This window comes from Strongylocentrotus purpuratus, unplaced genomic scaffold (assembly GCF_000002235.5).
Source record: "Strongylocentrotus purpuratus isolate Spur 01 unplaced genomic scaffold, Spur_5.0 spur5_scaffold_4, whole genome shotgun sequence".
Classification (NCBI taxonomy): domain Eukaryota; kingdom Metazoa; phylum Echinodermata; class Echinoidea; order Camarodonta; family Strongylocentrotidae; genus Strongylocentrotus; species Strongylocentrotus purpuratus.
The window spans coordinates 27,285,664-27,313,598 of record NW_022145610.1 but is presented as its reverse complement, the minus strand read 5'-3'; the positions used below and the strand labels follow the sequence as shown (position 1 = coordinate 27,313,598).

Here is a 27,935-nt window from a genome sequence, read left to right as displayed (position 1 = left end):
TACAGACTAAAAGAGAAAGTAAAAGAGTAATTCTGATATGTAAAATGCTATTTTAGTTAGGGTTAGGGTGAGGGTAGTTGTCGGGGGGGGGTAGTTATCCCGGGGGTAGTCGTCCTAGAGGGTGGTTGCCCTAGGGGACAGTTGTCATAGGGGGTAGTTGACTGGTTGTGGTTATCCGGGGGTGGATGTCCAGGGGTAGGTGTCCTAAAACCAATTCCACATAGAGGCGATCAACAGTTTTCTTCTTTTAAGAGGAGTTTTTAGGTAGTATTATCTCTTGTTATATCATAGGATTCATATCATTTTACATTTTCAGCTTGCAAAAGGGACAGACTACCTTCGAGAAATATGACTGACTTTGTGAGCCTTAATGTCGGAGGTACGATATATACAACATCGCGAGCTACATTGACTCGTTTTCCGGATTCAAGGTTAGGGTTAATGTTCAGTGATCGGCTCCTTTCCACCAAGGATGATAAGGGGAATTACCTCATTGACGGGGATGGCTCCTTATTTCGGTATGTTCTGAATTTCCTACGGAGGTCCATTCTCGTCTTACCCGAAGACTTCAAAGAGCTCGACATGCTTGCACAGGAAGCTAATTACTACGAGATCAAGGAATTAAATTATGCTGTGACTCAGATAAAAAATAAAGTTACCGTCGATAGGGAGGAAGAAAAACGAGCTAAAGAACACGTAAAGAAGCAAGAATTCCTGGAGATGGAGTTTTCCATTGATGAACTTAATTGTTCAGCCTGGAAAATATTTTGCAGACCAGAAATCCTTCACAAAATCCCAGGATATGTGAACCACGGCAATCATAGTAGCGAAGAGGATGGATACTCATTACTCGCCTTGAATCGTGTTGATGTTTTCATGCACATTACTACGTTAGGTTTCAAACTTGTATCGGTATCATCAGTTAAAAGTGATCCTGGGAGGATAGATAGATGGGTCTTTACAAGAGATATAAAATAAGGTAGTGGTACATGTACAACTCCAACAAAGGCAAAATAATATAGCTTGAGCCATGGCACATGCTTCTGTCGGCAATTTTGCAACAACAAAAATATCCAGTGAAAACCATTCACATTTCTTTTAGGGTGCCAGGTACAATGTAAATAAGAAAGCAGGATTAATTATAGAAGGAATTCCGAAGCGACGGGAGAGGGATATAATTCGTTATTGTGATTTTTGCATTTCCATATTAAATACTTTTACAAATACATGAATTGAGTACATGTAACCATCCTGCGTGTTGCTTTAAACACCCACTTCATTCAGTCATTTTGGCGGTGTGTATTTAAGCGTAATCTCATTGTTTTATTTGAAACTTGAAAACTGCATTTTGATTGATTGATTGATTGGTTTTTATTTGCCAAGCTTCCAACATACAACAACATACAATTCCATACTTCTAGGTATATCATTGTATATAAATGTGCCTAGAGTACTTTGGTTTAAATGGAAGAAATTGGAGAAAAAGATATATAACAAATCAGTAGTGATATACTTTTAACATAAAATGTATTATTATGTTAATTTCCCTTGTCAGTGCAACAAATTGTTTTCAATTTATTTCGAATTGATGTTGAAATTATGTTTGTTTGTTCGATATTTTTAAAATTGTATTTTCTATGTACATATCTTTGAGCATGATGATGCACAGTATAATTGAGAAATTCGAATTATTCAAAGGGATGAAAAAGGGAATTTATTGTTATTTTGCATTCTACAGGTTTTTGTAAATTATGAATTTACATATACATGTCCCTTTTCAAACACGTAACGTTTGTAGGTAAGCACTTAGTTGATTCAGCCACTTCATGTTTTATTTGAAAATTGTGTTATGGCATACTTTTCTTTAGGTTCTGCGCAAACTATCACATGAATATGTCTAGAATTTTGTTTTGAACTCGTATTGGAAAGTCTTCATGTAGATCTATAGTTGATGCGCTGCAATATTCATGTTACTAATTCACATATGTATACACTGTATTTTGTCAATTTGTTTTGCCAGTGCAACGGACTGTTTTCATTTTCATTTAGAATTTGTCCCCCCGTTATATTGAGCACTATACATCATCCGTGTAAATACATTTCTGAAAAGCACCCTAAACAAGGATCGAAGTCTAGAGTAATTTGATACCCCATACAGATAAATTAATTATTGAGTCTTGTTTAACCAAAAAGTTACACATATCTCTGTTACTGATAGGTAGAAACACAGGGAATCGTTTCCTTTTTATCACCCTTCTTTTGCAAGAACAAAATTATATTTCTCTCGACCCCTCTTTCATAACCGTGCATTCACTATCTTTCTCTCCAAGTTGTTTGGTATAATGCTTATACGAGATACTGCCCCGTTGTTAACGCTTATACGAGTTACTGCCCTATGGGCGCGTTTATTGGGTCTTGCCACTAGATATGTACATATCGTACCCCACTATCATATCCCACTATCGAACCCCACTATACGAAAGTGATTTGCAGGATGTCGCGTTTATCGTCTCTTCACGATTCAAAATAAAGGCCTTGTGTCTGCGCAGCTGTTTTGACCCGGGAAGCAGACAGTTTCTCGGAGGTCAACTACACACACATGCTTGTACACAACACATGGCGCGCTAGCCTCCGAACCGGAAAGTAACCTGGGTGGTCAGATTTGTATGTGGGGTTCAAAACTGTATGTCACATTCAAAACACACCTTTTTGCGTCTTTAGATATGCCCATATCTAAAGACCTTTAAAAAAGGCTTTGCGTTTATCACCTTTTAAATTTGCCTGAAAGGCGTTTGAGAAACCTGATTCTAGCCAAAAATTTGGTCAATAAACGCAGCCTATGTGTGGTATTGTATAACGTTTTAAGTTACTGCCCCGTTTGGGATAACGCTTATACCAGTTAATGCCCAGTTGTTTGGTATAACGCTTATACCAGTGAATGCCCAGTTGTTTGGTATAACGCTTATACCAGTGAGTGTTCAGTTAATAGATGTAGCATTTACCATATCTATTCCATCAATGTTGGTATAATAATAAGAGCCACATGTCTTGTAATTTTCTTTTGTTGTTTGAATTTCTGAAATTATCATATGCTTTGTACTGTGCATATTTTTCAATACTGAATGTTTTGCCTTACAAATAAAAATAAAATTACAAACAAAATGGTTGAAGGCCTGTGTGGCTTTTGTAAAGCATAAACAATTTATGTGTAATTTATGAATAAATGATTTTGCAATTAATGTTATGATTAGGCAGAACCATCACTAAAAGGGTAACGATAAACTTGTAGTTCATGCTGGCTACTGCACGGTATCTTTCACATAAGCCTTGAAGAAAAGTAAAAGACAACCCAGAACAATTTTAGTTCAAACCTGGATTTCTGCTGTCCAGATTGAAATAATTTTCTGTTATACGTGTATTCGTGTATTAAGGACATGTTTGGCGTGTTTAAATCGAGTTGTATAGATCACTTTAAATTAGATCCTCCAATCACCATGGCCTGACTTGGTGTCAAATGATGGATAATTAAAATATCTTCAAGTTTATATCGATTTCTTTGAGTTATGTAGTGTATAAAATATAAACTTTGAGCCGAAAAGGTGCATTTTGTGGATATCTTTTACCCCTAATTTTTTCTAGAATCTCGGTATATTAACTGGACGATATCTATCAATAATACGAGAGCTCTAAACATGTCTTCAAATGAGCATTTCCACTTTAGAAGATGGTAAGTCGGCAGTACCACGTGCAGACTTTGAGGAATTGTCTAACAAAATTCTTCAACGTTTAGATTCATTGGGCTCTGATATGGCGCCTATCAAGAAAGACATTCAGGAATGCGTAGTACGCTTGCCGATTCGCAAGTAGCAGCGGCTGAATCAGCTACCAGAATCAATGATATAGAAAATCAGGCACTGGCCCGAAATTGAGAAATGAGAGAAATCTTGAGAATCGGAAATAAGGGAGTCAATCTTAGCTTTAGATTTCCTTAACAAAGTCTAGGCATATGAGCTTGAATGTACAGAGAACAGAGCTAGAATGTCTAAAGTCTAGACCATGTTGCATGACAGGAAGCTGAATCTCCTGCTGTATGGGGTAAAGAGAGAGAGAGAGAGAGAGAGAGAGAGAGGAATGAAAGTGTATAGAAGGGATAATGAAAAGTTGCATCCATAATATTGGCTTCACACAAGAGGAAACCCTCCATATGAGATTTGAGAACGCCCACAGGCTTCCACAAATCCAACTAAAATAAAAACCAGGAAGCTATGAGAAATGCTGGGTCCGCACGTGATGGGTCTACGCTTCCGATTTGTAACCGATCTACCATCACAATTAAAAAAGCGACGATTCGAGTTGGAAAACCACGCATACCAGTTGAGGAAAAGTGAAAGCGAATCAACGAGGATCTGAATGGAACCAAGCTCATCATACAGTGTAGATACAAATAATCTATTAACATCACATTGGACAACGCTTGTAAATTGAAAAGAAACCAGTAGGTGAGAAAGCTTTCAAACTACAAATTTATCACGTTTATTTTTTCAAATTTATATTTTTACAAAATTCTTAAAGGTCGATATAATTCCACATAGAGGCGATTATACCAGTTCTATTCTTTTGAGAGGAGTTTCAAGGTAGTATTATCTCTTGTTAACCATAGGATTCACAACATTTTATATTTTCAGCTTGCAAAAGGGACAGACTACCTTTAAGGAACCATTGCAGACGGAGCATTGTTTTCAAGAAATATGACTGACTTTGTGAGCCTTAATGTCGGAGGTACGATATACACAACATCTCGAGCTACATTGACTCGTTTTCCTGATTCAATGTTAGGGTCAATGTTCAGGGGTCGACTCCCTTCCACAAAGGATGATAAGGGGAATTACCTTATTGACGGGGATGGCTCCTTATTTCGGTATGTTCTGAATTTCCTACGGAGGTCCATTCTCGTCTTACCCGAAGACTTCAAAGAGCTCGACATGCTTGTACAGGAAGCTGATTTCTACCAGATCAAGGAATTAATTGATGCTGTGACTCAGATCAGAAATAGGGAGGAAGAAAAGCGAGCTAAATCGGAACACGTCAAGGAGCAAGAGCTTCTAGAGGTGGAGCATATCAATGGAAAATACTGGACAATATATGGCAGTTCTGAAATCCTTCAGAAAATCCCAGTAATTATGGAAGCATGGGACCGTATGGGATATGTTAGCAGACCCTCGGTGGACCCCATTTTTGGTCCCGAAGAAAAAGGTTTCAAATTTTCACCAAAGTCCCCCTTGAATCGTTTACAATTTTTCAGGCAAATTACTCAGTTAGGTTTCAAACTTGTATCGGTATCATCAAGGGGAGGTTCCGGGGACTCAGTGGATATGTGGAGCTTTACAAGAGATTTAAAATTCGGTGGTGGTATGCCTACGTGTACAACTCCAACAAAGGCAAAATAACATAGATTGGGCTATGGCACATGCTTCTGTAGGCAAATTTGCAACAACAAAAATATTCAGTGAAAACTATTCACACTTCTTTGACTCATGGTGAGGTACAATTTAAATGAGATGACAGGATTATAGAAGGAATCCCGAAACGACGGGAAAAAGATATAATTCATTATTGTGATTTTTGCGTCCCACAAAATTATGATTCCACATTAAATATTTTTTACAAATACATGAATTGTGTATATAATACCATCCTGCATGTAGCTATGAAAACCCACTTCATACGGTCATTTTTTGTTTTATTTGAAACTTGGAAACTGCATTTTAGCATCTGTATGATAATTTCCACACTTCTAGGCAAATCATTTATATACGATTGTACCTACTGGTCAATACTTTGGTTCGAATGGATGAAATTGGAGGAAAAAAAATTAGTAGTGGTAAACAGTTTACATACACTTTATTATTGTGTCAATTTACCTTGTCAGCGCAACAGGTTGTTTTCAATTTTATTTCCAATTGATGTTGATTTTATGTTTCTTAATTGTGTATTTTATGCACATACTTTGAGCATATTGCATGGTGCACAGTATAAATAAGAAATGAGAATCATTCAAAGGGATGGGAGAGAGAATGTTTTGTTGTTGTTGTTATTTTGCAATCATGTCTTTGGACTTTTAGTTAATTCAGCCAATTCATGTTTTATTTGAATAATTGTGTTATGGTATACTTTTCCTTAGTTCTTCGCATACTATAATCAAGGGAATGTGTCTAGAATTTTGTTTTGAACTGGTATTGGAAATTTTTCATGTAGATTAGTTGATACACTGTAATATTCATGTTACTAATTCACATACATGTATGTATACACTGTATTTTATCAATTTGTATTGTAAGTGCAAGAGACTGTTTTCATTTTCATTTAGAATATGCCCCCCCCCCCCTCCCACTAGACATTGAGCACTGCATGTACATCATCCGTCATGGTGTAAATTATTTTCTGAAAAGCACCCTAAACGAGGATCGAAGTCTAGAGTACTTGATACATTATACATGTACAGGGAAATCAGTCTAACATCTCAAATTGTTAGGCCTTTAAATCTGCCATAGTTTACAGGAGGGATTATACCGCCCTGCAAGGTCACTGGACAGGTGGTTATCTCATCAACTCAGCTCTCAGTTAACATAAGAAAAAGAGGATCATGGGGGACCAATGGTCACCGATTAGGTACTGTTTGTTATATAGAGGGCGCAATTAGCTACAAGTAGTGCAGTGGGCCTTTAGCATGGACTTTATATCTTGCATGGAATTTTTGTTGTGAGTTGACATTTGGTCTACAACCAATTCGTCTACTACCCAATTAGTCTATTCCCGTATGGTATACACCCAACACGTCTACTATCGACATGGTCTCATAATCATTTCGTCTACTTATCATAGTGGTGGCTACTAATAGTAATTTGGTCTAATTCTAAGTCTACTACTCATTTGGTCTATCAATCATTTAATCATAAATAATAATAATATTCAAATGATTATTAGAACTACCCCTCCGATTAAGGGGTGTTCGCTACAAATTATTAACAAAAACACCTCTGTGATAAAATCTTTCGAGCTAACATGGTATGTTTATATAACTAAGTTTGTGTGGAGTGACAGGCAACTCAAAAACTGAGCAAGATATTTGACTTTCAAGTTGGCCCTCCGATTACAAGTGAAGAATGCGCTGGCGTACTGATTGGGGGAGGCTTGGGGCAGCTGACCCCCCCCCCCCCGATAAATTCAAACGTGGTTTATTTCTAATTCGATACCAGTGATTTACAAAATGTTGCTGATATGGCATGATTTTTACCTGCGTGACCCCACCAAGGGCCCTAAGGCGGGCCCCTGAATGCTCATCTGACCGTAATTACATGCCTAAAACCCCTAAGCTTCCGGGGTCTAGCTCTGGACCCCACCAAGGCGGGCCCCTGGATGCTCATTCGATCGCAATTTGATGTCTACCACCCCTGAGCTACTGAGGGGCTCCGCTCCCTGGACCCCACTCCAATTATTAGTGACCTGCCAGTATCAAAATAAAGGTATCAAAATATGCTCATCTGAGTGATCTGAGCGTAAATAAATATGCCTACATGCCTTGAGCTTCCGAGGGCTCCGCCCTGGACCCTACTAGGGGCCCTTAGGTGGGCCCGGGATGATCAGCTGACTGTAATTAAATGCCCTAAACCCCTGAGGCTTACGGGGCTCTGCCCCTGGACCCCACGCGAATTTACGCTTCCTTTGCTTCGCTCTACCTGATCGTAAATACTTTAGCCCCCCCCCCCCACCCCACTTTGAAAAACGTTCCACGGGGCCTGCATGTAACATGTAAGAGTGGTGGTGATCCGGATTTTGTGTATCCCCCCCCCCCCACATTTTTGCTCATTACGCCACTGGAAGTATCCATAAAGAGTGAATGAGACATGACGTACTGTGAGAGGTGGGAGAAGAAAGACAGGACACGATGGGAGAGAGAGAGAGAGAGAGAGAGCACGAATGACTATTATATAAGTAGGCCTAAATATGAAATTTATGGGCAAACTGAGTCAGTAATGACTTTTCATACCTTGATACAGTTGATGTTTGCCTAAATACTGCCGATCTCCAGTCTCCACACCCATACTGGTGGATTAATAAGCCCACATAATAAATTATAGTAAATCATCAACATGACCTATGTTAAACTGCACAAATTGACATTGTAATGGATCATGAATAGTTTTTGTTTCGTCTTTGTCAATAGATTAACAGCATGTACGTCAAAATAATGCTCAACGAGATGGCATGCTACATCAACCCCTAATATAGAACATCATGTAATCAAGTATGATTGATCATTATTTTGATCGACCTATATGAAAATCGTGTTCACGTGTAAGTGTTTGGAACAGAAGTGTGCACAAATACTAGCACAATGTTGTACTTACCCAATTCACTGATAAATGATCACATTTCCCATCCAAAACGTACTACTCTCTTTTCGTCTATCATTGCTGCTTTTGCCCAATATTCAATCACATATTGGTGTACACGGCGTTATGAGAAATATTCGCTGCTTTGCTGTTGACTAATACAGTTAGCGCTTCTGTATGCCTAAACGAATCCAGGGCAAGTTTTTGTGAAACGATTCTACACATATTCGAAAGATTCTTGTACAATGCAATGATATATGTCATTTATATCAAATCAGTCAAGTGTGAAATTGTATTGTTAGGGTGAAAATAAATATGAATACTCTGTCGAGAACAAAAGCGGGTGAGTTGAACGTCTGGTTGAACTAAACATTGACAAGGGTTGTATATGGCCACCTAAAAAGTCTCTCTACTGGCCATGGGAATACATGTATAAAAATATTGTCCCGACAGAAACAGATACACCTGTATACAGAATATTAGATGAGTGGAATCTGATAAACTGGCAGAAAGAAATTATTCAAAAAAAGATCAGATAATGTCAACAGTGCTATAGGAAGAAAGGGAAGAAAGTGAATTGGTGGGGATATAAGTTTGGAGTGAGATAAAGTGACGGAGCTGCGAGAAGAAGAGGTAAAGAAAGAGAAGGAATAAGAGAGAGAGGATGAATAGAGAAAAGGAGAAGAGAGAATATAGCAGAGAAACGAGAGAATATGCATTCTTGCCTTCACGCTCTGTTTACCATTTCGCCTCAAACCCCGCTCATGTTCTCTCCTCATCTTCCCTTTCCCCTGTCTTTCTCGGCCTCTTACTTTCCCCTAAATGTTCTCCCCTTATGACTTTGTCCTCGCTCCACCCACCCCCCCCCCCTTCGCCAACCCATCACGCTCTCCAATTATTCATCCCACTCCTCTCATCCCTCTCTTCTTTTCCCCACCCATCTGTTCTTCTTTCTCCACACCCTATCTCACTTCTTCAATTCCACTTTATTTTTCTCTTCCTCTCACTGCCCCCGGCTCCCCACCCCAATCTCTATCGTTCTCTCCCTCTCCCTAATTCCCTCTTTTCATTTCACTAACGCCCTTTCGATTTCCACACAAAAAACTAGCAAAAAATAATACAAAGAAAAATAATTCTGATCATTACAAAACAAACATTTTAATCAAGTCTCACAAAGTAAACATTGGTCCCTCAAAATAATAAAAGTCATCTTCGTGTCAGAATGAGGCACAAAATAGTGGCAGACATGATAGACTTGCACATGGGGGAGGGGGGGGGGGGGGGTGGAGGGGGGATATGAAACCCTTCACATTGAACAAGGGTGAGACTTTACAAGACCAGTGTATATACATTACACGGAATAAATGTCCCTTCTTAATATGTCTTAAAGCCACCCACACCAGATGATCTGACAGACGTCCGATTTTGTAGGAATTTTGCAATCAGCATTGGACATGAACATCCAATACTAGAGGTTCTGAATAGTATCACGATCGCAACTACTTTCAAAATATCAACTTAAAGCCCCACTGCACTATTTATAGCTACTTGCGCCCTCTATAAAGCAAACAATGCCTAATCGGTGCCTGTTGGTTCCCCATGATCCCCTTTTACTTATGTTAATTGAGAGCTGATTTGCTGAGATAACCACCTGTCAGTGACCTTGCAGGGTGGTCTAATCCCCCTGGCGAGACTAGTACAGTACAGGCTTTCAGGCAATTTCCATAGCCTCTTCGATCACCTTTAAAAATGTGCTAACATTATGTAATTCGAACATGATTTCTAAAGGATATACAATAAGGTCATGAAATTGACCTTGATTTGATCTTTCAAAAGTAGTTGCGATTGTAGGCGCATTTATACTGTCAAATACTGTGTTTATGTATCATAAAATTGTAATTTTTAGGTAATGCGAGCCTCCTTGAACGAAGAAATGCCTAATGGGCTCCAAAGCACAGTGAATTTACTCAATTTAGGCTTGTTCTCTGATTGTCAGCAATCCGTAGCCGATTTGGACTTGACACTGGCTAGAAAGCTTACAATGCACGAAGATGTCAATTTATTGTATTTCTATTAATATTCAGAACAGGAAGTTCACAATTTAATACAATTGTGTGATTTCTTTGAAAATTCAATAACAGTGCGATCGTGTTGTGTGCAGTACAAGTTGCAATACATTGTTTAGTCTGTCTTTGATAAACAGAAACAAAAACAAAACCAAAGCAGAAGGGGGGACTCGAGAGCTGCGCTTGTATACGATCTTAAATTCCCAAAATATATGATTTTCAGAGAGCTCCTATATAATGGATAGTTCTTTTCACAGACTAGAAGCCACAACAAACTTTTTCGAACCATAATATCTTCGATCAATGCGTGTGATAGAAGAATAAAAAGACATGTGGCCTTGTTTAAGGCTACACACTATGGGGTTCAAGGGTCGGAAAATCAGACGACATTGTAGGTCTGTTTTTGCAACGCGTTTTGAAAATTCCTAACGGTCGATATAATTCCACATAGAGGCAATTAGCAGTTCTATTCTTTCAAGAGGAGTTTTTAGTTGGTATTATCTCTTGTGAACCATCGGAGTTACATAAATTTATATTTTCAGCTTGCAAAAGGGACAAACTATCTTTAAGGCACCATTGCAAAACGGAGCATTGTTTTCAAGAAATATGACTGATGTTGTGAGCCTTAATGTCGGAGGTACGATATACACAACATCGCGAGCTACATTGACTCGTTTTCCGGATTCAATGTTGGGGTCAATGTTCAGTGATCGGCTCCCTTCCATCAAGGATGATAAGGGGAATTACCTCATTGACGGGGATGGCTCCTTATTTCGGTATGTTCTGAATTTCCTACGGAGGAAAATTCTCGTCTTACCCGAAGACTTCAAAGAGTTCGACATGCTTGCACAGGAAGCTGATTACTACCAGATCAAGGAATTAATTGATGCTGTGGCTCGAGCTAAAGAACGCGTCAAGAAGCAAGAGTTTCTGGAGGTGGAGTGTTCCCATGATTCACGCTTTCCAACCTGGGAAATATTTTGCAGATCTGAAATCCTTCAGAAAATCCCAGTACTAGTTAAGATAGGATTTGTAAAGCGGCCCTGCATTACTGGTACCGAAGAGAATGGATTCTCAATACCAAGCAAGCCCCCCTTGAATCGTGTAAATTTGTTCATGCAAATTACTCAGTTAGGTTTCAAACTTGTATCGGTATCATCATCAGGTAAAGATGCTCAGGCGAGGGTAGATAGATGGGTCTTTACAAGAGATAGGTAGTGGTACATGTACAACTCCAACAAAGGCAAAATAATATAGCTTGGGCCATTGCAAATGCTTCTGTAGGCAATGTCGCAACAACAAAAATATTCAGCGAAAACTATTCACATTTATTTGAGGGTGAGGTACAATGTAAATGAGAAAGCAGGATTATAGAAGGAATTCCGAAGCGACGGGAGAGGGATATAATTCGTTATTGTGATTTTTGCATTTCCACATTAAATACTTTTACAAATACATGAATTGAGTACATGTAACCATCCTGCGTGTTGCTTTAAACACCCACTTCATTCAGTCATTTTGGCGGTGTGTATTTTAGCGTAATCTCATTGTTTTATTTGAAACTTGAAAACTGCATTTTAGCATCTGAATGATAAATGTCCTTACTTCCAGGCATATAATGATATGAATGTGCCTAGAATACTTTGGTTTGAATGGATGAATTTTGAGAACAAAATAAAAATCAGTAGTGATATACAGTTAACAGTTAATGTCAATTTACCTTGACAGTGCAACAAATTGTTTTCAATTTTATTTCGAATTGATGTTGATTTTATGTTTGTTTGTTTGATATTATTTAGAATTGTGTATTCTATTCACATATCTTTGAGCATGTTGATGCAAAGTATCAATGAGAAATTCGAATTATTCAAAGGGATGGAAAACAGAATTTAATTGTTATTTTGCATTCTACAGGGTTTTTTAATTATGAATTTACTACATGTCTCTCTAAAAACACGTAACGTTTGTAGCTTAAGCACTCAGTTAAATCAGCCACTTTATGTATATTTTAAAATTGTTTATGGCATATTTTTCCTAAGGTTCTGTGCAAACTATTACATGAATATGTCTAGAATTTTGTTTTGAACTCGTATTTGAAAGTCTTCATGTCGATTTTTGCACTCTCGCAAACAATGCCTCATTCATCCAAGCGTGAACACATACCACACAAAAATTATACCAAATGATTTGGGATAAAACACTCTTTCATAAGATGTATAATCATTTACTGTTCATAGATGATTTTTAAAATACTAAGCAACTTTCTAGGTGTAAACCTTTTTTTGACTCACACTGTATAGTTGATGCGCTGCAATATTCATGTTACTAATTCACATATATGTATACACTGTATTTTGTCAATTTGTTTTGCCAGTGCAACGGACTGTTTTCATTTTCATTTAGAATTTGTCCCCCCGTTATATTGAGCACTGTACATCATCCGTGTAAATACATTTCTGAAAAGCACCCTAAACGAGGATCGAAGTCTGGAGTAATTTGATACCCCATACAGATAAATTAATTAATGAGGCTTGTTTAACCAAAAAGTTACACATATCTCTGTTACTGATAGGTAGAAACACAGGGAATCATTTCCTTTTGATCACCCTTCTTTTGCAAAAACAAAATGATACTTCTCTCGACCCCTCTTTCGTGACCATGCATTCACTATCTTTCTCTCCAAGTTGTTTGGTATAACGTTTATATCAGTAACTACCCCGTTGTTTGGTATAATGCTTATACCAGTGAATGCCCAGTTGTTTGGTATAATGCTTATACCAGTGAATGCCCAGTTGTTTGGTATAACGCTTATACCAGTTAATGCCCAGTTGTTTGGTATAATGCTTATACCAGTGAATGCCCAGTTGTTTGGTATAACGCTTATACCAGTGAGTGCTCAGTTAATAGATGTAGCATTTATCATATCTATCCCATCAATGTTGGTATAATAATAAGAGTCACATGTCTTGTAATTTTATTTTGTTGTTTGAATTTCTGAAATTATCATATGCTTTGTACTGTGCATTTTTTGCAATACTGAATGTTTTGCCTTACAAATAAAAATAAAATTACAAACAAAATGGTTGAAGGCCTGTTTTGGCTTTTGTTATGCATAAACAATTCATGTGTAATTCATGAATTAATGATTTTGCAATTCATGAACTATGTTAAGATTAAGCAGAAAAATCACTAAAAGGGTAACGATAAATTTGCAATTAATGCTGGCAACTGGATTCTTTCACATACGCCTTGAAAAAAGTAAAAAAAGAAATCCAGAACAATTTTGGTTTTAATCTGGATTTCTGCTCTTCAGATTGAATTTTTCGGTTATACCTGTATTAGTCTATTAAGGACATGTTTGGCGTGCTTAAATCTAGTTTTATAGATCACTTTAAGGTAAAACCTCTAATCACCATGGGTTTGATGTCAAATGATGGATAATTAAAATATCTTCAAGTTTATATCAATTTCATTGAGTTATGTAGGGTATAAAACGTAAAATTTGAGCCGAAAATGTGCATTTTTGTGAATATCTTTTTACCCCTAATTTTTGCTAGTATCTCGGTTTATTAACTGGACGATATCTATCAATAATACGAGAGATCTAAACATGTCTTCAAATGAGCCTTCCTCTTTGGAAGCTGGTAAATCGGCAGTACCACGTGCAGACTTTGAGGAATTGTCTAACAAAATTCTACAACGTTTAGATACATTTGGCTCTGATATGGCGGCTATCAAGAAAGACATTCAGGAATGAATGCTACGCTTGCCGATTTGCAAGTAGCAGCGGCTGAATCAGCAACCAGAATCGATGAGATAAAAAATCAGGCACTGGCCCGAAATTGAGAAATGAGAGAAATCTTGAGAATCGGAAATAAGGGAGTCAATCTTAGCTTTAGATTTCTTTAACAAATTCTAGGCACTTGGGCTTGAATGTACAGAGAACAAAGCTAGAATGTCTAGACAATGTTGCATGACAGGAAGCTGAATCTCCTGCTGTATGGGGTAGACAGAGAGAGGAGTGAAAGTGTAGAAGGGATAGTGAAAAGTTGCGTCCAAAATATTGGCTTCACACAAGAGGAAACCCTCAATATGAGATTTGAGAACGCCCACAGGCTTCCACAAATCCAGCTAAAATAAAAAAAAAACAGGAAGCTAGGAGAAATGTTGGGTCCGCACGTGATGGGTCTACGCTTCCGATTTGTAACCGATCTGCCATCCCAATTGAAAAAGCGACGATTCGAGTTGGAAAACCATGCATACCAGTTGAGGAAAAGTGAAAGCGAATCAACGAGGATCTGAATGGAACCAAGCTCATCCTACAGTGTAGAGAAAAAGAATCTATTTACATCAGCTTGGACAACGCTTGTAAATTGAAAAGAAATAACCAGTAGGTGAGAAAGCTTACAAACTACAAATTTATCACGTTTATTTTTTCAAATTTATATTTTTACAAAATTCTTAACGGTCGATATAATTCCACATAGAGGCGATTATACCAGTTTTATTCTTTTGAGAGGAGTTTTTAGGTAGTATTATCTCTTGTTAACCGTAGGATTCACATAAATTTATATTTTCAGGTTGCAAAGGGACAGACTACCTTTAAGGAACCATTGCAGACGGAGCATTCTTTTCAAGAAATATGACTGATGTTGTAAGCCTTAATGTCGGAGGTACGATATACACAACATCGCGAGCTACATTGACTCGTTTTCCCGATTCAATGTTAGGGTCAATGTTCAGTGGTCGACTCCCTTCCATCAAGGATGATAAGGGGAATTACCTCATTGACGGGGATAGCTCCTTATTTCGGTATGTTCTGAATTTCCTACGCAGGTCCATTCTCGTCTTACCCGAAGACTTCAAAGAGCTCGACATGCTTGCACAAGAAGCTGATTACTACCAGATCAAGGAATTAATCGATGCTGTGGCTCGAGCTAAAGAGCACGCCAAGAAGCAAGAATTTCTGGAGGTGGAGTTTTCCCAACATTTAAACTTCGAAGCCTGGAAAATATTTTGCAGATCTGAAATCCTTCAGAAAATCCCAGTACTAGTTGAGGTAGGATTTGTGAACCAGCCCTGCATTGCTGGTACCGAAGAGAATGGATTCGAAATACCAAGCGAGCCCCCCTTGAATCGTGTAAATTTGTTCATGCAAATTACTCAGTTAGGTTTCAAACTTGTATCGGTATCATCAGGTAAAAAAGCTCAGGGGAGGATAGATAGATGGGTCTTTACAAGAGATATAAAATAAGGTAGTGGTACATGTACAACTCCAACAAAGGTAAAATAATATAGCTTGGGCCATGCTTCTGTAGGCAATTTTGCAACGACAAAAATATCCAGTGAAAACTATTCACATTTCTCTTAGGGTGTCAGGTACAATGTAAATTAGAAAGTAGGATTATAGGAGGAATCCCGAAGCGACGGGAGATGGATATAATTCGTTATTGTGATTTTTGCATTTCCACATTAAATACTTTTACAAATACATGCATTGAGTACATGTAACCATCCTGCGTGTAGCTTTAAACACCCACTTCATTCAGTCATTTTGGCGGTGTGTATTTAAGCGTAATCTCATTGTTTTATTTGAAACTTTAAAACAGCATTTTGATTGATTGATTGATTGGTTTTTATTTGCCAAGCTTCCAACATACAACAAGATACAATTCCATACTTCTAGGTATATCATTGTATATAAATGTGCCTAGAGTACTTTGGTTTGAATGGAAGTAATTGGAGAAAAAGATATATAACAAATCAGTAGTGATATACTTTTAACATAGAATGTATTATTATGTTAATTTACCTTAGTGCAACAAATTGTTTTCAATTTATTTCGAATTGATGTTGAAATTATGTTTGTTTGTTCGATATTTTTAAAATTCGAATTATTCAAAGGGATGGAAAAGAGGATTTTATGGTATTTTGCATTCTACAGGTTTTTGTAAATTATGAATTTACATATGCATGTCCCTTTTCAAACACGTAACGTTTGTAGCTAAGCAATAGTTGATTCAGCCACTTCATGTTTTATTTGAAAATTGTGTTATGGCATACTTTTCTTTAGGTTCTGCGCAAACTATTACATGAATATGTCTAGAATTTTGTTTTGAACTCGTATTGGAAAGTCTTCATGTAGATCTATAATTGATGCGCTGCAATATTCACGTTACTAATTCACATATGTATACACTGTATTTTGTCAATTTGTTTTGCCAGTGCAACGGACTGTTTTCATTTTCATGTAGAATTTGCCCCCCCCCCCGTAAAATTGAGCACTGTACATCAGCCGTGTAAATACATTTCTGAAAAGCACCCTAAACGAGGATCGAAGTCTAAAGTAATTTGATACCCTATACAGAGAAAATAATTATTGAGTCTTGTTTAAGCAAAAATCTGTTATTAATAGGTAGAAACACAGGGAATCGTTTCCTTTTTATCACCCTTCTTTTGCAAGAACCCCGTTGATTAAGTGCAACGCTTAAGCCCCAGTCCCATATAAAGCCGGACCAACACGGACGAGCACGGACCACTCCGGACCATCCCGAACCATGGTCTGGGGTGATCCGGGATGGTCCGGGATGTTTTGTTCAAAAAAATCGCAACCGCCGACCGTCTCCCCGGACCCAACACGGTACCACTACGGACCGCCCCGGACCGTCCGGGCATAGCCCCGGCAGCAGTACAGATCATTCCAGACCCAGCACGGAGCCGCCACGGACCGTCCCGGACCACCCCGGTGCCAACACGGTGCCAACACGGATGACACCGGACCATCCCGGTGCCAACACGGATCGTCCAGGGTGATCCGTGTCGCCCCCGTGCTGGGTCCGGGATCATCCGTAGGGGCGCCGGGGTGATCCGGGGTCAAAAACTCACTCCCGGACTGCCACGGATCAACACGGACCGCCCCGGCGCCACTACGGATGACCCCGGACCCAGCACGGTGGCTACACGGATCACCCCGGATCAAACTATTGTCCCGGACCGTCCCGGACCACCCCGGCAGTTTTTGACCGTCAAAAACATCCGGGGTCGACTCCCGGACCGCCCAGGACCATCCAGGACCATCCAGGACCATCCAGGACCATCCAGGACCACCCCGGTGCCAACACGGTGCCAACACGGACCAAATCCCGGATCACCCCGGATGGGGTCCGGGATGGTCCGGGACGGTCCGGGACGTATATGGGACTGTAGCTTTACACGAGTCATTGCCCTTTTGTTTGGTATAATGCTCTCTTGAGTTACTGCCCCTTTGTTTGGTGTAACGCTTATACGAGTTACTTCCCTATGTGTGGTATTGTATAACGTTTATACAAGTTACTGCCCCGTTTGGTTTAACGCTTATACCAGTTAATGCCCAGTTGTTTGGTATAACGCTTATACCAGTGAATGGCCAGTTGTTTGGTATAACGCTTATACCAGTGAATGCCCAGTTGTTTGGTATAACGCTTAAACCAGTGAATACCCAGTTATTTGGTAATAACGCTTATACCAGTTAATGCCCAGTTGTTTGGTATAACCAATTATACCAGTGAATGCCCAGTTGTTTGGTATGACGCTTATACCAGTGAAAGCCCAGTCGTTTGGTATAACGCTTATACCAGTGAATGCCCAGTTGTTTGGTATAACGCTTATACCAGTGAATGCCCAGTTGTTTGGTATAACGCTTATACCAGTGAGTACTCAGTTAATAGATGTAGCATTTATCATATCTATCCCATCAATGTTGGTATAATAATAAGAGTCACATGTCTTGTAATTTTCATTTGTTGTTTGAATTTCTGAAATTATCATATGCTTTGTACTGTGCATATTTTTCAATACTGAATGTTTTGCCTTACAAATAAAAATAAAATTACAAACAAAATGGTTGAAGGCCTGTTTATTTATACTACTAGGTCGAGCGTACTCGCACTGATATGACAAGCTTTTTCCATTCAGTTCTATTCTCCATGATCTTTGGGAGCTCCTGTCTTGGTAGACAGGTGTCTTTTTCTAACTAGTCAATGTAAGTCATTGCTGGGCGCCCTCTGGTGCGTTTGCCCCTTGAGGGCTCCCAGAAGAGCATTTGTGAAATGATTTCACTCTTGCTCCTCCAGCAGTGCCCACTGAAACGGAGGCGACGGTCTCTCAGTCTGGCTGAGATCGGTGTAATGTCCCTATACAGTTCAATATTGGTCATATTATGGTCACTTCAGTTGTCATTTAGTGCTGCTCTCAAGAGTTTTGTATAGCAACCATCCAGTTGTTTTGCCAGGCTACTCGTCAATGTCCAGGCTTCTGATCCATAGAGCAGTACAGTTTCCATTGAAGCCCTAAAGAAACGGACTTTCAGTTTTCTACCGAGGTTTGATTTCCAAATGGCTGTCAGCTTGTTCAAAGCCGTCCAGGCTTTCGCCTTTCGGATATTCAGGTCTTGTTTTGACTGATCAACCCACGAGCCAAGGTTCTGAAAGTCTTGGACCTGCTTCAGCTTTGTCCTGTCAGCAGTACAGATCTCGCCTTCACGAAGGTTGTACATCATGAATTCTGTCTTAGTACTGTTTATTTGTAGACCGACTTGGCTTGCTGCAGACTCTACTTGTTCTAGGAGCTTCTGTGCCTTTTCCAGATTGTCTGAGATTAGTGCAATATCATCAGCAAAGTCGGTATCTGTGATCATTTCAGCAGGATATCTGCTACTTTTCCTTTCCTGTAGGGTGAAGCCTAGATCCTCGAACCCTTCAGTAGCCATTCTTAGAGCATAATCCAATGCTATGATGAATAGGCATGGTGCTATTAAGTATCTCCTTGAAGCACTCCTGCTAAGATGGTAAACGAGTCAGTCTCTCCAGTCGGTGAACGTACTTGAGCTGTGGTATCTTTGTACATCACTCCTACTGCTGTATAACTGTTTATTTGTGTGGCTTTTGTTATGCATAAACAATTCATGTGTAATTTAAGAATTAATGATTTTGCAATTCATGAACTATGTTAAGATTAGGCAGAAACATCACTAAAAGGGTAACGATAAATTTGCAATTAATGCTGGCAACTGGTATCTTTCACATACGCCTTGAAGAAAAGTAAAAAAGAAACCCAGAACAATTTTGGTTTAAATCTGAATTTCTGATGTCCAGACTGAAATAATTTTCTGTTAATTATGTGTATTAGTGTATTAAGGACATGTTTGGCGTGCTTAAATCTAGTTTTATAGATCACTTTAAAGTAAAACCTCTAATCACCATGGGTTTGGTGTCAAGTGATGGATAATTAAAATATCTTCAAGTTTATATCAATTTCATTGAGTTATGTAGTGTATAAAACACATATTTTGAGCCGAAAAGGTGCATTTTTGTGGATATCTTTTTACCCCTAATTTTTGCTAGTATCTCGGTATATTAACTGGACGATATCTATCAATAATACGAGAGATCTAAACATGTCTTCAAATGAGCCTTTCCACTTTGGAAGATGGTAAATTGGCAGTACCACGTGCAGACTTTGAGAAATTGTCTAACAAAATTCTTCAACGTTTAGATACATTGGGCTCTGATATGGCGGCTATCAAGAAAGACATTCAGGAATGCGTGCTACGCTTGCCGATTAGCAAGTAGCAGCTGCTGAATCAGCCACCAGAATCAATGAAAATCAGGCACTGGCCCGAAATTGAGAAATGAGAGAAATCTTGAGAATCGGAAATAAGGGAGTCAATCTTAACTTTAGATTTCTTTAACAAATTATAGGGACTTGGGCTTGAATGTGGCAGAGAACAGAGCTAGAATGTCTAGACATTGTTGCATGACAGGAAGCTGAATCTCCTGCTGTATGGGGTAAAAAGAGAGAGACAGAGAGAGAGAGGAATGAAAGTATAGAAGGGATAATGAAAAAATATTGGCTTCACACAAGAGGAAACCCTCAATATGAGATTTGTGAACGCCCACAGGCATGGGTGTCGATCCCGGGGGGGGGGGGGGATGGGGGGATATATTCCCCCCCAATATTTCAGGTGGGGGGATGGCCTGTACAATCATCCCCCCCCCAATAATTCACCATAACAAAAATATTAAAACAATAATGATGATAGCCCGATGAGAGTAGTTAATGGCTATTACTCGCAAGATGACCATCAATATACACATTTTGCTACCTCATTTTCTTAATACATATTTATATAATTAGAAAAAAGGTAAAATTGAGACGACCATAATATATGAGATAAGAATAAGTTGAATTCTCGCTCATACGGCTTCATCATGAATTGATGAATTTATTCAATTCATTCAATCAACAGCATCATAGAAATGCAGTGCGCCAAATACAAAGCCGCAGCGTTAACAAGCAACGAGCTTAGTAAATGTTAGGCGCGAAGCGCAAAAGTACAAAAAAGAAGAAGAGAGTGGGAGAGAGAGATAATGAGAGATAGAGAGGATACAGGCGCGTAGCCAGGGGGTGGTGGGGGCGGTCGCCCCCGCCATCTCCCCCCCCCCCCCCCAAAAAAAAAAAAAAAAAAAAAAAGAGAGAGAAGAAGAAAGGAAGAGGACGTAGGAAGAAAAAGGATTAAGAGTCGAGAACGGTACAACGAATCGTCTTCTTTCTCTAATAATTTAATGAAACGTCAAAGCTTTCGCGCGAGAAGGGGGGGGGGGAGGAACTGAATTCAGACAAGGATTAACAGTCGAGAATGGGTCAACGAATCGTCTTTTTTCTAATAATTTAATGAAACGTCAAAGCTTCCGCGCTTTGCGCCGGAGGGGGGGGGGAACTGAATTCAGACAAGGATTAAGAGTCGAGAATGAAACGTCAAAGCTTCCGCGCTTCGCGCGGGAAGGGGGGTGGGGGGGGGCTGAATTTAGGAAGGATTAAGAGTCGAGAATGGGTCAAAGAATCGTCTTCTTTTCCTAATAATGAAACGTCAAAGCTTCCGAGAGGGGGGGGGGGGTGTTTACGAATTCAGACAAGGATTAAGAGTCGAGAATGGTACAATCAATCGTCTTCTTTCTGTAATAATTTAATGAAACGTCAGAGCTTCCGCGCTTCGCGCGAGAAGGGGGGAAACTCCCCCTCCCTGCACCCACCCCTAGGGGGTGCTCACTACCGCCCCCTAAATTAAAATCCTGCCTATATGCTTGAGAGGATAATAATCCAGGTAGCAAGCCCATGTGGGACCAACATGGGTCCCATATTCTCTAAAATGTTATCTTTATTGAGGGTGACTTGAAAAAGTTAATAACTTGGAAGGGAGGGGGAGCAACCTGCCACACGCTTCTACCTCTTGGTTGCTTTGATCCATTGCCGAAAATATTTTGGCACCTATCATCCCCCCCCCCAACCGCGGATACAAATCGACACCATTGCCCACAGGCTTCCACAAATCCAGCTAAAATGAAATAACAGGAAGCTAAGAGAAATGTTGGGTCCGCACGTGAGGGTCTACGCTTCCGATTTGTAACCGATCTGCCATCCCAATTGAAAACGCGACGATTCGAGTTGGAAAACCACGCACACCAGTTGAGGAAAAGTGAAAGCAAATCAAAGGGGATCTGAATCGAACCAAGGTACCAAGCTCATCCTACAGTGTAGAGAAAAAGAATCTATTTACATCACCTTGGACAACGCTTGTAAATTGAAAAGAAACCAGTAGGTGAGAAAGCTTTCAAATTACAAATTTATCCCGTTTATTTTTTCAAATTTATATTTTTACAAAATTCTTAACGGTCGATATAATTCCACATAGAGGCGATTATACCAGTTCTATTCTCTTGAGAGGAGTTTTTAGGTAGTATTATCTCTTGTTAACCGTAGGATTCACATAATTTTATATTTTCAGCTTGCAAAGGGACAGACTAACTTTAAGGAACCATTGCAGACGGAGCATTGTTTTCAAGAAATATGACTGACTTTGTGAGCCTTAATGTCGGAGGTACGATATACACAACATCGCGAGCTACATTGACTCGTTTTCCTGATTCAATGTTAGGGTCAATGTTCAGTGATCGGCTCCCTTCCATCAAGGATGATAAGGGGAATTACCTCATTGACGGGGATGGCTCCTTATTTCGGTATGTTCTGAATTTCTTACGGAGGTCCATTCTCGTCTTACCCGAAGAATTCAAAGAGCTTGACATGCTTGCACAGGAAGCTGATTACTACCAGATCAAGGAATTAATTGATGCTGTGACTCAGATCAGAAATAGGGAGGAAGAAAAGCGAGCTAAATCGGAACACGTCAAGGAGCAAGAGCTTCTAGAGGTGGAGCACATCGATAGAAAATACTGGAAAATATATGGCAGTTCTGAAATCCTTCAGAAAATCCCAGTAGTTATGGAAGCATGGGACCGTATGGGATATGTTAGCAGACCCTCGGTGGACCCCATTTTTGGTTCCGAAGAAAAAGGTTTCAAGTTTTCACCAAAGTCCCCCTTGAATCGTTTACAATTTTTTAGGCAAATTACTCAGTTAGGTTTCAACCTTGTTTCGGTATCATCAAGGGGAGGTCTTGCGGACTCAGTGGATATGTGGAGCTTTGCAAGAGATTTAAAATTCGTTGGTGGTAGGCCTACGTGTACAACTCCAACAAAGGCAAAATAACATAGCTTGGGTCATGGCACATGCTTCTGTAGGCAAATTTGCAACAACAAAAATATTCAGTGAAATCTATTCACACTTCTTTGACTCATGGTGAGGTACAATTTAAATGAGATGACAGGATTATAGAAGGAATCCCGAAGCGACGGGAGAGAGAAATAATTCATTATTGTGATTTTTGCGTCCCACAAAATTATGATTTCCGCATTAAATATTTTTTACAAATACATGAATTGTGTACATAATACTATCCTGCATGTAGCTATAAAAACCCACTTGATTCGGTCATTTTTTGTTTTATTTGAAACCTGGAAACTGCATTTTAGCATCTGTATGATTAATTTCCACACTTCTAGGCAAATCATTTATATACGATTGTACCTACTGGTCAATACTTTGGTTCGAATGGATGAAATTGGAGAAAAAAAATTAGTAGTGGTAAACAGTTTACATACACTATATTATTGTGTCAATTTACCTTGTCAGCGCAACAGGTTGTTTTCAATTTCATTTCCAATTGATGTTGATTTTATGTTTGTTTGTTTGATATGTTTCTTAATTGTGTATTTTATGCACATATCTTGAGCATATTGCATGGTGCACAGTATAAATAAGAAATGAGAATCATTCAAAGGGATGGGAGAGAGAATGTTTTGTTTTTGTTTTGTTATTTTGCAATCATGTCTTTGGACTTTTAGTTTATTTAGCCAATTCATGTTTTATTTGAATAATTGTGTTATGGTATACTTTTCCTTAGTTCTTTGCATACTATAATCAAAGGAATGTGTCTAGAGTTTTGTTTTGAACTGGTATTGGAAATTTTTCATGTACAGTAGATTAGTTGATACACTGTAATATTCTGTAATTCACATACATGTATGTATACACTGTATTTTATAAATTTGTATTGTAAGTGCAAGAGACTGTTTTCATTTTCATTTAGAATATGCCCCCCCCCTCCCCCTAGACATTGACCACTGCATGTACATCATCCGTCATGGTGTAAATTAATTTCTGAAAAGCACCCTAAACGAGGATCGAAGTCTAGAGTACTTTGATACACTATACATGTACAGGGAAATCTGTCTAATCTCTCCAATTGTTAGGCCCTTAACATGGACTTTATATCTTGCATGGAATTGTTTGTGAGTTGACGTTTGCTCTACAACCAGTTCGTCTACTACCCAATTAGTCTATTCCCGTATGGTCTACACCCAACACGTCTACTATCGACATGGTCTCATAATCAATTCGTCTACTTATCATTTGGTGGCTACTAATAGTAATTTGGTCTAATTCTAAGTCTACTACTCATTTGGTCTATCAGTCATTTAATCATAAATAATAATAATATTCAAATGATTATTAGAACTACCCCTCCGATTAAGGGGTGTTCGCTACAAATTATTAACAAAAACACCTCTGTGATAAAATCTTTCGAGTTAACATGGTATGTTTATATAACTAAGTTTGTGTGGAGTGACAGGCAACTCAAAAACTGAACAAGATATTTGACTTTCAAGTTGGCCCTCCGATTACAAGTGAAGAATGCGCTGACTTACTGATTGGGGGAGGCTTGGGGCAGCTGACCCCCCCCCCCGATAAATTCAAACGTGGTTTATTTCTAATTCGATACCAGTGATTTACAAATGTTGCTAAAATGGCATGATATTTACCTGCGTGACCCCACCAAGGGCCCTAAGGCGGGCCCCTGAATGCTCATCTGACCGTAATTACATGCCTACAACCCATAAGCTTCCGGGGTCTCTGGACCCCACCAAGGCGGGCGCCTGGATGCTAATTTGATCGCAATTTGATGTCTACCACCCCTGATCTAGTAGGGGTTCCGCCCCCTGGACCCCACTCCAATTATTAGTGACCTGCCAGTGAAACAATGATGGTATCAAAATATGCTCATCTGAGTGATCTGAGCGTAAATAAATATGCCTAAAAGCCTTGAGCTTGCGGGGGCTCCGCCCTGGACCCCACTAGGGGCCCCTTTGGCGGGCCCCTGGATGACCAGCTGACTGTAATAGTGCCCTAAACCCCTGAGGCTTCGCCCCTGGACCCCACGCGAATTTACGCTCCCTTTGCTTCGCTCTACCTGATCGTAAATACTTTAGCCCCCCCCCCCCACTTTGAAAAACGTTCCACGGGGCCTGCATGTATTGTAAGAGTGATGATGATCCGGATTTTGTGTATCCCCCCCCCCCCGAACATTTTTGCTCATTACGCCACTGGAAGTATGCATAAAGAGTGCATGAGACATGGCGTACTGTGAGAGGTGGGAGAAGAAAGACAGGACACGATGGGAGATCATCTTCCACATTACTGTTAACACCTGGACCCCGCACTAACACCCGGTATGGTGACCGCGCCTTTTCAGTTATTGCCCCCGCTCTCTGGAACAAACTGCCCGCCTTTATTCACTGCGCCCCCTCTGTATCTCAATTCAAATCTCTACTCAAAACCTATCTTTTCAAATTGTAAATTGCAGTTGTGCGTCGGTCAATGGAGGTGCGCACCATATTTGTCTTTATTTAGTTGATTGCCACTGTTTTTCTTACCTTATCTATGTTACTTTTGTATTTTTGCTTTTTCTTCTAATTTAATTCTACGGGTTATAGTCTTCTCTTAATCAGAACACTGTGCGCTTAGAAACATCAGTATTAAGCGCCTAATAAATGTTATGTATTATTATTATTATTAGAGAGAGAGAGAGAGAGTGTGCGCGAATGACTAAATATGAAATTTATGGGCAAACTGAGTCAGTAATGACTTTTTATACCTTGATACAGTTGATGTTTGCCTATAAATACTGCCGTTCTCCGGTCTCCACACATATACCGGTCAATTAATAAACCCCACATAAGAAATTACATTCAATCATCAATATGACCTATGATAAACTGCACAAATTGACATTTCAATGGATCATGAATAGTTTTTGTTTCATCTTTGTCAATAGATTAACAGCATGTACGTCAAATGGTCAAAAAGAGATCAAGGTATATACATCAACCCCCAAAATAGAACACCACGTAATCAAGTATATTTACCATTCTTTTGATCGACCTATATGAAACTAATTTTCTACACGTGTAGGTGTTTGAAACAAAAGTGTGCACAAAATAGCACGATGTTGTACTTACCCAATTCATTGATAAATGATCACATTTGCCATCCAAAACGTATAAATATAACTCTCTTTTCGTCTATCATTGCTGCTTTTGCCCAATATTCAATCACATATAGGTGTACACGGCGTTATGAGAAATATTCGCTGCTTTGCTGTTGACTCATACAGTACTGTTAGCGCTTCTGTATGCCTAAACGAATCCAGGGCCAGTTTTTTTGTGAAACGATTCTACACATATTCGAAAGATTCTTGTACAATGCAATAATATATGTCATCTATATCAAATCAGTCAAGTGTGATATTGTATTGTTAGGGTGAAAATAAATATGAATACTCTGTCGAGTACAAGAACGGGTGAGTTGAATCTCGGGTTGAACTAAACATTGACAAGGGTTGTATATGACCACCGTAAAAGTCTCTCCACTGGCCATGGGAATAAATGTATAATTGTTATTGTCCCGACAGAAACAGATATACCTGTATACAGAATATTCGATGAGTGGAATCGTATAAACTGGCAGAAAGGAATTATTTAAAAACAAAGTTAAGATAATGTCAGCAGTGCAATATAAAGAGAGGGAAGACAGTGGATGTGGTGAATATATAAATTTGGATTGAGATATCGTGACGGAGTTGCGAGAAGAAGAGGCAAAAAAGAGAAGGGAAAAGAGAGGATGAAGAGAGAAAGAAGAAAAGAGAAGAGATCAGAGAAACGAGAGAATATGCACTCTTGTCTTCACGCTCCGTTTACCATTTCACCTCCCGCTCGTATTCCCTCTTTCTCTCTCGCTCTCCTCATCTTCCCTATCCCCTATCTTTCTCAGCCTCTTATTCTCTCATTTCTCCTAAATTATCTCCCCGCTCGACTTTGTCCTCCCTCTACCCCCCCCCCCCCTCGTCAACCCATCGCGCTCTCTAATTCTTCACCCCCTCACCCTTTTCCACATCTTCCTCTACCCTCTCGATATCTCTCCCCATCTCCCATCCTTCCTCTCTCTCCTTTGCATAACCCCTCTGTTCTTCCCCAATTTCACTATGTTTTCCTCTTTACGTCTTAGCTCTCAGTGCCCCCACCCCTATCTCTCTCTTTCTCTCTCTCCCTGTCTTCATTTCACTTATGCCTATTCAATTTCCACACAAAAAACTAGCAAAAAATAAAACAAAGAAAAATAATTCTGATCATTATAAAACAAACATTTTAATTAAGTCTCACTATTAAAGTAAGCAATGGTCCCTCAAATAAAAGTCATCTTCGTGTCAGAATGAGGCACATAACAGTGGCAAACACGATAGACTTGCATATGGGGGGGGGGGGGGTATATATGAAACCCATCACATTGAACAAGGGTGAGACTCCACAAGACCAGTGTTTATATATTACATGGAATCCTTGTCCCTTCTTATGTCTTAAAGCCACTTCACACCAGAGGATCTGACAGCGGTCCGACTTTGTAATAATTTTGCAATTAGCATTGGAAATGAACATCCAATGATAGAGGTTCTGAATAGAGCACGATCGCAACTATACATTCAAAATGTCAACTTAAGGCAATTTCAATCACCATCACCTTCCATCACCTTTAGAAGTGTGCTAACATTCCAATGTAATTCGAACATGATTTCTAAAAGGATATACAATAAGGTCATGAAATTGACCTCGATTTGATCTTTCAAAAGTAGTTGCGATTGTGTTTATGAATCATACAATTTTTATTTTGAGGTAATGCAGCCTCCTTGAACAAGGAAATGCCAAATGGG

At 39.3% G+C, this 27,935-nt stretch overlaps 1 protein-coding gene across 1 annotated transcript; it reads left to right on the top strand.

Annotated features, from left to right (window-relative positions):
- Nucleotides 1-4,179: 4,179 nt before the first annotated feature.
- Nucleotides 4,180-23,671, top strand: LOC752351. Its single transcript, XM_030997275.1, has 5 exons — nucleotides 4,180-4,499; nucleotides 4,686-5,444; nucleotides 10,991-11,673; nucleotides 15,296-15,431; nucleotides 22,307-23,671. Exons 2-5 carry the CDS (start codon nucleotides 4,749-4,751, stop codon nucleotides 23,039-23,041), a joined length of 2,250 nt encoding a protein of 749 aa, XP_030853135.1. The 5' UTR covers nucleotides 4,180-4,499; nucleotides 4,686-4,748; the 3' UTR covers nucleotides 23,042-23,671.
- The last annotated feature ends 4,264 nt before the right edge of the window (nucleotides 23,672-27,935 follow it).

Bases quoted from the DNA above. Each gene is read 5' to 3' on its own strand.
- LOC752351 (XM_030997275.1), top strand. From the start codon at position 4,749: ATGACTGACTTTGTGAGCCTTAATGTCGGAGGTACGATATACACAACA. The intron at 5,445-10,990 runs TAACATAGATTG...GTTACATAAATT, and splicing joins CAACTCCAACAAAGGCAAAA to TATATTTTCAGCTTGCAAAA. The intron at 15,432-22,306 runs GTGGAGTTTTCC...GACTAACTTTAA, and splicing joins AGAAGCAAGAATTTCTGGAG to GGAACCATTGCAGACGGAGC.